Raw genomic sequence first — 10,786 nt, 5'->3', positions numbered from 1 at the left:
ATTTAGTACTATTTATGATGAGCTACGCATGCAAACTAACATTTAGAGGTACCAATGTGAAAATAAGTGATTTCGGAGGGATATTTATGCGATTAATAATCATGCTTCGTGTCATGGGTTTCTGAGGTCCACTTGGAAGACAATCGGGCCCATTCACTTGACACGGTCGCTTAACAAAGTTGATCAGCAGCTGACGTGGACGTAACCGCGAAACCTCTCACACAACAGGGGCGTTTTGGTAAGTGGACTCGCTGAGTATCGTGGTCTCAAAAGAATTCCCGCGGCGGGGAGGGGTGGAAGTGAACGAAACTGAGGACTTGAAATGTCCATAGTGCCCCAACATGAGCCAAAGTGGAGCACTCGGTGGGAAACACGTGCGATGCCTACGCTGCCCACTCGGTGGCCACTTCGCACGTGCCACGCTTTCCTTATCAACGATGGTAGTGCTCGACGCGAATGGGACGTTCTAAATCTCATACGAGAGAGAGAGAGAAGAGAGAGACAGAGAGAGTAGGCTGAACCGAGGTCGGTTGCCATGGCGACGCCGGTGGCGGGGGACGGGGTGCTCGCCCTGATGCCGCAGGAGGTGGTGAACTCGATCGATCCGTCGCTGTCGCCGTCGCCGTTCAATGGCTCGTCGGAGAAGTCCCCCATCCTGATCTTCGTCTACTTCCAGAAGGCCATCCGGACGGAGCTCAACCGCCTCCACCACGACGCTGTCGAGCTCTTCACCGCCGGCAGTGGCGACGTGCGTTTCCTCGCCGAGCGCTGCATCTTTCTCTTCGACATCTACCAGCACCATTGCAACGCCGAGGACGTGGTACGGAGTAATGTGTTATGCATACATATATATATGTAGTTGCCCGTTCTTTCTATCTTGAAATTATCGTGGTTTGGGGGCTTGGTAAGTGGTCCGATATCGAGTCAATTAAAGGGTTTGGGGTGAAAGGTTTTGATCCGTGGCAGAAACCTCTGAATTGGGTGGTGGGTCCTGGCAGGAATGAAAACGATGTAGATAACTCGAATACGACAAATTAGTGCGTGTTGACTGTTGTTGTCTCTCAAAGTTTTGGCGAATAGGGGAAGAGTGACGTTTCTGATTTATTCGACTGATCTCTTGAGGCATACTTGCTGATAGGTTGTCTGACGTTGTCTTGCATACTTTCTGATTTATTCGACAAATTAGTACGTAGTGCTGATAGGTCATTGATTGCATACTTGCTGATAGGCATATTTATTCGACTGACGTTGTCTTGCATACTTTCTGATTTATTCGACAAATTAGTACGTAGTGCTGATAGGTCATTGATTGCATACTTGCAGAAATGCTTTTCCTGTTTGCATCATTCTTTTCCTGCTATGCTGAAAGAATTATTTCTCATAAGATTGAAGATTTGCCACTACAAGCTATTCTCTGTTGCTAATTGTGTATTTTATTCAGCAAGAGGGGTCCATTTCATGTTGTCATTATTGCGACTTCCTTCACGTAGAGAAAGACGAGTAGCTGAAGTTTAGTCACAAAATCTTGACGTAAGTTAGTTATGTGATTGCTTCCAGCAAACTAGATTTTTCGTTGGTATTGTGACAGGGATCCATGAATGCTGAGTCAAGTCTTGTCAGTCTAATACAATCACGTTGCTATGATATCAAATTGATGCAATTACCAAACTGAAGTAAGCACAAACGGTGTTGTTAAACAAAAAATGAAAGGCAAGGGAGATGACAGCTGTGGTAGTGTAGATGGGATGAGAGCTAGGAGGGAGTCTCACAAGAGGTAGGGGCCAGAAGATAAACATGGCCATGAAACTCAAACTAAGAAATTCTTGTAACTCAAGACATTATCCAAGGCCAAGGTTCTACATATTGCATGGACCAGTTCGTACCAAGCGAACCAAGACACAGACTACCTCGTTCAAGTGGTTCACTGGCAGGACAAGCCTATCCCACCTTGTCCCTCTTTTTAATATGGAATGTACCAGTCCGCTCGTGAATTGAAATGTAGATTGCTCGGATCAGGGCAGTCCATTGGTAGGACCAGCCTATCCCACCTTGTCCCCCTTTAAATGTCTCTTGAGCTATATAACAGCTTCATAGAGACTCTTTTGAGCTTATGTCCTCCCTTAAAGCTCATGGCAACACACAACACATTCATGCATCTGGTTATCATGACAAGGGAAATGATTAGGCTCGTACTTGGTTGTTCTACTTGATGCAATTGACGAGCTACAAGTTCATTTCGGTGATGAGACATCTTCTCCCTCACACTCAGCTCTTGGTGGGATTCATGGAGAGAGTAGCAATATGGATAGTATTGCTCCAACTAATGATGGTGGCCAGGGCTCTTGCTACTCAGACACAGGTGGGTGATGCATGGACCAAAGAGGAGTCTTTTATTCATGCCATCTAAGATCATAAAATATGAGGATCTACACGACTTGTTTATGGTCATAATGGAATAGGAAATTCTGCCGATGATTCGTACAAGGATATGAGACCAAGCCTATATGATGCCGAGTCATATAACAAATCCTCATCCTCAGCATTCCGATTATCCTGGATCTTATGGCCAACTGATGCAGAATTATAGTTAGTCATTATTTTTGGTGTCGGATACATTCTACAACACACAAAAATAATATAATGATGAGAGCCACAATCCAGGTGCACTACATCTTACACAATCGTATTTGCCATGATCGTACTTGGTCGAGGAGCCTCCTACCATATGAGTGATTCACTGCTGTGACATTGATGCATCAATGGCATAGTATGTTACCAATATCAAATGTCATGGGTGAGGCATACAAATGTACTGTGTCGCAAATTTTCTTGTAGTTTTATGTACTTTTGATGAGAAATGAGTTTCCCATATTGGTTTCCATGTAAATTGAAGTTGTTTGGTTTACCTAAACAAGGAGGTATGATCAATGTCTTGTTTTTTGGTGGCACCTTCATGCTTCTCAGCACTAGTCCTTGTGCTGGGCACACTAAAAAGAAATAAAAAATGAAAGGATTGTATATCCATAAGAGTACATTTTATTCAAGAGAAAAGTAGGTGGATTTGTTAGGTCTTCCTATTACATAAAAGATAAAAATAAAAACAAATCATCCTAGACTCTTACCCTAATAATATTAAGAATTTCACCTCTTGTCAATATATGTGAGAAAATGCACGAGTGTATATTTTAATATTATGTACTAACAAATTAGCCCAATACAAGTGATTTTTAGGTTTGGTTTCTCATCGGAATGACACATGCTACTTAATATTAGCATAGTATGCACCGAAACATAAAATCTTGAAAATTATTTCTTGTACATTAGGGCTGCATTTGTTTTAGGGTTAAGGCAACTTAAGGCATTTGTAACCCCCCAAATTTCTAGAGTTGAGAAAAAATAAATCAACCTGATTAAAGGATTTAATATGGCCGATTAGAGATGAGATAACCTATCGAAAAATCAATTCTAGTGATTTCAAAAGGTGCTCGGGCGAGGTGAGGCCTGAGCGCCTCATAACAGGGTCGAGTGAGGCGCTTGAAGAAGGCGTCGCTCGAGTGTGTGCCTGGGCCCAGGCGTTGCTCGAATCAAGTGAGCACCCGAACAAGTCCAAATTAGGTTAATTTCACATAGGTGGCTCAACCGAACTGACTAGACACAACACTTACCCTCCTTCCCCCCTACGTGCTTGATCCATTGTAAGGACTAGAAACCCTATCGTGAGCCGCCTTCTTCCTATGCTGTCGGATGCTATGAGCCTCATCGTCCTATGCTGCTTAATCGCAAGTGTACATCGTCAGACCACAAGCCCCCTTTGCCCTACGCTGCTAGACCACGAGCCTCCTCCCCTTACGCCACCATCTGCAACTTTGTTTCTTCGTCGTGTGTACTTATATGATCGACCAAATTTGTTTTCTGTTGGTTGCCAATATCCTCTGCCCTAACCACCACCTTCCTCCATTGGTTACTACTCCATCTCCTCCTCTTTCTCAGTGTATAGGTAACAGAAGCTTTGTTAAATGATCTCTTTCCTGCACTATTAATGATCTACTTCCTATTTGTATTTCCTACACTTTGTTAAATTTCCAACATTAACTTGAGGGGGGTACCTTATTAGGAGTTAGAAGTTAGAACATAACAGAACATATACTGTTAGGTAGGAACATCGCAGATATCTGCTCTTATTTCCTGCAATGTAACTTTACTTTATATGATTGTGTCATTTTTAATTTTATGATCATATTTATTAATCATAATATATATTTTTTAAATTTTAATATATGGGAGTGTCTTGCTTCACTCAGGTGGGCGCCTAGCACCTCAGGCGTTTTGGCACCTAGCACTTTTGAAAACACTGATCAATTCTATATTGATCAATATGATATCATAATTATGTTGGTATGTGTCGGTTTTGATTGGTATCACCTGAACCGCTATAAGCATAGAGAGAGAGCAATATGTGTCAAGGAGGAGGTGGCAACATGGACAAAGGGTGGCAATGCGGATGAGAAGAAGAAGATGAGAAGGTGGTGTTGAAGCAAATGAAGTGGAGGGTGGAGAGTAGAAAGAGAGCAGGCGAAGAAGAAGAAAAAAGACAAGGAAAAGGTGGAGAAGAAGGTGGTAGTGGAGGAGGAGAAAAATAGGAAGAGAAGGTTGAGAAGAAGAGAAGGCAAAGGAGGAGAGAGGCAAGTAGAAAAGAGAACAACTAGTGACGACTAATCTTTAAATATTTGACCAATATCATTGTATCTAAAAGCATAAGTCGGCAAATTGACCAAAGCCTAACAAGTGAAACATGTTACTTAGGGATTATATATATTTTAATGTGTGACCTAGAGAAGATTTGAAGACAAAATCTTTTGTTCTAATACCGTTTAAAATTTTTGAGCAATGCCATATTTTTATTTCCTTAACACCATCGAACATTTATATTTTTATTTCCTTAAGCTAATAAATAAAACATAATCTAAAAGTTTAAGCTTATAAGTAAAACATAATCTATATTTTTGTTTCGTTAACATCATTGAACATTTGTAAATAGAAAAAAAATGGGGACTCAATAGCAATATTGGGTGGTAGGTTTGTTGCATAATACAATTTTGATACTTACTGTGTGGAAAGTTTGATTTCGAGTTGGACTTGGAAAAGTTGTCCATCACACAAGCCGATCAATGGCCGGACCAATAAATATCAATCTGCACTGACTGATATAGTTAAAACAAAAAATGAAATTAGTTTTATTAAGATATCTTAACCAACTAATTTTGATCTCAAACGAAACACAACTTATCAAATGCATATACACATTATGGAGACATTATTTTATTTGCTTGTTAGTGTTTTGATATTTACAGAGAGAGAAGGTGAAAAGAAAAGAAGAAGATCTTACCATTTTTGGGACATTTTCTTTTTATATTCTTGGAAATGGTTTGTAAAATTAGCATGGATTTGATATCACCATATTTGCCATCTAAATTGAGTTATCTAGAAAAATGAGTGTATGAATGGTTATTTGATATCATCATTCTAGTAGTCGATTTTGTTATATCTAATTTCTTTTATTAGGATGGTGGTGTCCAATGTTTATAATGGTCAAGAGGAATAAAAGAAGAAGAAGAAAGTAAGAAGAAAAGGAGAGGATTATAAGAGAAAGGGGGAGAGTAGGGGAAAAATAAAAAATCCATCAAATGCTTTCTACAGTGCCATTGCTCGTCAAAAGTTGTTGTTGCTCATACTAATGTAGCACTTGTCACGCACTTCTTGAGACTAATTTGGATACATCAAAACAAACAAGGGTCTATATGTAGGGCAGAATTTCTTTTTTCCCCTAGGGTTAGAAAGAGAGGAAGAGAATGATAATAATGATAAGATAATAGTAAAAAAGAAAACTATTAGATTCGCTTCATCTTATAGAAAAAACTCCCAAGATGAATGCCTCACACCTCTGTATGTCTTGCACGTAAAAGTTGAAATCATTCTATCAAAAAAATAATTGTAGTCTTGCGCTACTCACATATAACATTAAAAAAAAAAGCTCAATTCATTAATTTATTCTCTGATGATGTATTACAATATTTAGCCCCTTTTGTAGGCCCAAGTACAAGAAAAAAAAAAAATGGATCAAATAAAATATATTCTTGATTTAGTATTCCAGATGTAATAAAAAAAAATATTTCTGGCTTAATTTGAAAAATAATCTTCTCTTTTGATGATATTCTTAATTGATAAGCTTCCTTTGATGAATAATTAAGGAATTCAATCAAGATTTGTAATCTTCTATCAGAATCAAATCTGATTTCTTTCTTTTTTATATTTATTTCCTTTTTCTCCTCCTTGAGTAGATGTTGCCATTTGTCCACTTATGACATATTCAAAATACCTCTAAACTAATTAAATTTATTTAATAAGAGAGTAACTAAATTGGTTCCACATCAATATGCATCATGTGCATATGCTAATGCTAATATATGGTACCATTATAGGGCACGATATACTATTTACATATAGAATCCAGATGTCAAACATGGATGATGTGTACCTTGACCTTTTTAAATTATTATGTGTGATGTATTTGAGGTATTTTCTGATTGGATTTTAGATTTTTATGCTTCTTGTAACATATATATAAAAAGAATGCATATCGTATGAAATACATCTTCATATTTAAGATTATCATTGTATAAAGTATATAAAATATAAACTATATTGTACTATAAACCAAGGTATTCAATTTCGAATAATACCGCCCGGTACGTACCGGTCTGTCAATTGATCGGTACATGGACCGCCCGTTACCAGACGGAAAAAAAAAAAAAGAAAGATATATATATATATATATTAATATATATATTAATATATATATATTAATATATATAAATATTTATATATAAATATTTTTTTAAAAGGTGACGTCACGTCACCTTTTTCAGCGACGTCGCCTTTTATAAAAATATTTATAAATAAATAAATAAATAAATAAATAAATAAAATAAATAAATAAATAAATAAATATATATATATATATACATATATATATATATACATATATATATATATATATATACCGAGTGGTATACCGAACGGTATATCGCTCGGTATTCAATATCGTACCGTTTCGAACGAACGTCAAAACTCCGGTATGGTACGATATTGCATACCTTGCTATAAACTATATACTTACTAGTTTGTCCCTATGTTACCTCATGTCATTCTTGAAGATAAGCCATGTACCATGTCCGTGTTTGTGCTTGCTAAATGTGATGAAGGATTTGAATATTAGTATGATATTGGTCTCCATAACCTGTTGACCGATACTCTACAAATAGACCAACCTGTACCATCAAGTATCATTGAATGAAATAATTAAAAAACATAAAACAATGAAAAATAGATCGATACACACTAGTGTCGAGCTATATGTTTCGACACCAGTACTTGGTTGACAAGTATATACCAATCATGTACTGATCCGACTAGTATTTGAAACCTTGGATGCAACCTTCTTTCTCATGTTTGTTACTGCCATACCTGTAATAACTAGCCTATTGCTAAGACTCCTAGGCTGATTGTTTTATCTCTATGGTAGTTGAAAGTTGAAACATATTTTCAAGATCATGGCAATAGTGAGGGCCTAGATGATTTTACGTTGCTTTGATGCTACAGATGCCTAAGAGACCTTACATGTCATTCTTTACATGATTCTTCTCTTAAGAGAAAAGGCAAAAATGCATTGTGCATTGCATCTCGTAAAGCTCCTGTTTCAAGAAGTTGAAATTCATGTTAAGTGACTATTCTTAGGTCCATTTTGGAAAATTTTGGAGTTTCTTTTTAACCTTTTGCAAGATTGTTGGTTGCTATTATTTGGATATAGAAGGAATTATTCTTATTTGTTTAATCTTTATTTATAACCTAACTTGAGATATCTAAAGCCTGGATTAACATACCTATCCATTTGGTATGTATAGACCTTGGCTTACCAATTCAATCAAGGACTATGATCTGGTAATGGTCAATAGTATTATTTTTATCACTTTTTAATTGATACAATACGATATGGGTAGGTATTTATTGCTTGGAGTTGGTGTGCTAGTGCCACACTGGTTTGGTAGATTACTGAAACTGATATCTGATCGAGATTTAATCCTTGATCTGAATTGGGTGTCAATTGGAATATTTCTTGGATTCCAAAATCTCCTTCTTAGAAATTACTTGTATTTTACTTAATAAATACATGATAAATATCTATTCTCAATAATGGTAATTTTGAAGAAGGCTGATATGATGTAACATGTTTTTATCTATATTTTAGGTCATCTTTCCAGCTCTTGATGTACATGTCAAGAATGTGGCTAGAACATATTCTCTCGAGCATAAAGGGGAGAGCCATCTCTTCTATTATGTGTTTATCCTGTTGGTATCACATGTGACAAATGAGGAATCTCTTCGGAGAGAACTTGCTGTTCGTATTGCAGCAATAACATCATTTAGCCATCATATGCCTAAGGAAGAAAAGCAAGCATTTGTTTCAGAGGATCATTTCCTAAGAGAACTGGCTTCCCACATTGGAGTCATAAAAACATCACTTAGCCAGCATATGTCTAAGGAAGAAGAGCAGGTCTGTGTTACTGAGATTTTCTTCTTTAGATTGTTTTTATAACAAAGCAAATTGTTTTATCAATTTTTCTTGAACATGATCAACACTAGCAATTTATTGAACTTCTACAAATTTACTTACAGTTTAACAAGAATTTAACAGACAAAGTTCTTGACTTGGTTATAATTATTAACACCTCAGACACATAGATGTTTAAATTTATGAAGTTTAGCATTAGGAAGCTTTTTCTTGTATTCAGTAGTGTTATAAAGTAAGTAATTGAGAGATATTTGTCTTCGGTTCCATGATTTTTTATTTCAGTTGAACCAATATGGTAATAGTCACAGGATTACATCCAGCAACAATGAGATCATCATGTTTTCATAGCATTATTGCTAGAATATGTTCTTCCATGGAAAAATTTCTTTTTTCCTTTCTGAAAATCATCAAAAAATAAAATATAACAAGCTCTTTAATGTACCTATTATGACTATTGGTCACATCATGAAACTCGTACAACTGGACCAAAAAATATTCTATAAACATGGCAGATCACAAAAACCTAATAGATGTTCTAATGGAAGGACAGAATTGTAGTATTGTAACTTGTAAGAAAGATGACTGGTTTTATGTTTTCGCCCTGAGCCACCTGATCTTCCAACTGCAGTGAAAGCCATTCTGAGAAATTTGGTCAGATGATGGTCATTTGTGGAAGGTGTTTATGCATGTAAATTTAAAATAATGAGGCCATTTGCTTTCTCCTTTCAATTTCTTTGCTATAAATTTACTGTTCAAATATTGTTGACTGTGACCAACATGAACCAATTTCATGGCCTTGACATGCAGTACATTGATGCACTCTATAGGTGGCTTCATTTTACAGTTTTTGTGCAATTTGAAGCCAAAATCGCCAATCAGCATATTTTTACATGATTTGGAACCAACATCAAATACAAATGGTTCGATGATATACCTGAAATAGCTTCTTTCCCTAGGTTAAAGAGAACTGAGATTTTTGGCAATTGTGTGGTCTCATATTATCAATTTTTCTTTGATATAGAATTATCCTCCTTTTCATGCATACCAAGTTTGTTCTTGGGGATTGAACCGCACATAGAATAAGCATTTTTGAGTTTGTTATTGCATAGTGCAAGTGTTTAGTGCCTTTAAATGTGAATATCTCTTTAAAATAATGCAAGACATCAATATTAAATCCACAGTTGTGTGATCTAGAAGTATATATTCAACTTAGTGGTCTGTGGTAAAATACAGTTGATTAGAAGCAAAAATTTGACAGCTAAGATTATTGAAGTACTTGGGGAGTTGTGGAAACATGGAGATTGATGATGCTTTAATATAATATATTATCTATAAACTAAGGTGACACGTCGTGTTGTCACGGTCTTAGCTGGAATTGCCTAAGCCGTGAGGCACCCTTGCAGCCAAGTCGCGAACTTAGCTTGAGTTGCCTAAGTTGCGAAGCACTCTTACGCTAACTTCTCGGACTTAGTTAGGATTGCCTAAGTTGTGACGCGCCCTTGCGTTATGCGTCCGCAAAGGGTCAGCTAGTTTGCAACCTCACTCAGGTCCCGAAGGACTTGTAAAAGAGAAAGTTGATTAGTTCGAAGAACGAGCGACAGACAAGTCCCGACGTCTCGCGGAAAGGGGAAGCTTTACAAGCAATTCAGCAAGCACCTTGAGTGCAAGAGATAAAAGAGAGGAAGGAGAAAACAAGGACTTTAGAAGGTAGAACGGACAGTTGCAAGTCCACAAACAACTGCTCATCGGGTGCCGGGCGCGAAGGCAAGTTCCCGTCAAGTTAACGTTCGAACTTGTGAAGATTTTTCAACTCCCGATAATACACCGAAGCCCCATCCAGTCCTGTGCCACCCAGGGGGTTCCAGGGTGCTGAGATGACTGACGGTTTGGGTGCTGCAGCGGTCTGCAAAAAACAGCCCGTGGCACACGAAAACGGAGCCATTTTGCGGCTTTTTGGCCTGGCGCGGTGACCTGTTCGAACATGTAATTTTACGAGCAAAAGCACACAAAACCAAGGCAAAACAGGGTGCCATGTCTCTGTACAAGCATGCAAAAGCGACGAATGGTTCGTTGAACGAAGTTACATGATATGATATGCCCAAGATATTCCACCTTCTGTTGAAGAAAGCAAAAATTCGTAGTGGTTGTTGTGTGTTC

The 10,786-nt window shown here is 37.4% G+C and overlaps 1 protein-coding gene across 1 annotated transcript in view; it reads left to right on the top strand.

The window, feature by feature from the left end:
• The first annotated feature begins 458 nt into the window (after positions 1-458).
• LOC135627059 (zinc finger protein BRUTUS-like) overlaps positions 459-10,786 on the top strand; it is a 32,734-nt gene continuing 22,406 nt past the window's right edge. The window contains exons 1-2 of the mRNA XM_065133012.1: positions 459-820; positions 8,306-8,611. Coding sequence (XP_064989084.1) covers positions 536-820; positions 8,306-8,611 — 591 coding nt within the window. The 5' untranslated portion in view covers positions 459-535. The remainder of the gene's footprint in view (positions 821-8,305; positions 8,612-10,786) is intronic.

The sequence above is a fragment of the Musa acuminata genome, chromosome BXJ2-11, assembly GCF_036884655.1.
Source record: "Musa acuminata AAA Group cultivar baxijiao chromosome BXJ2-11, Cavendish_Baxijiao_AAA, whole genome shotgun sequence".
In the NCBI taxonomy this organism is placed as follows: Eukaryota; Viridiplantae; Streptophyta; class Magnoliopsida; order Zingiberales; family Musaceae; genus Musa; species Musa acuminata.
Note: the sequence above shows the minus strand (reverse complement) of the source record. Positions and strands in the feature narration are given on the sequence as shown.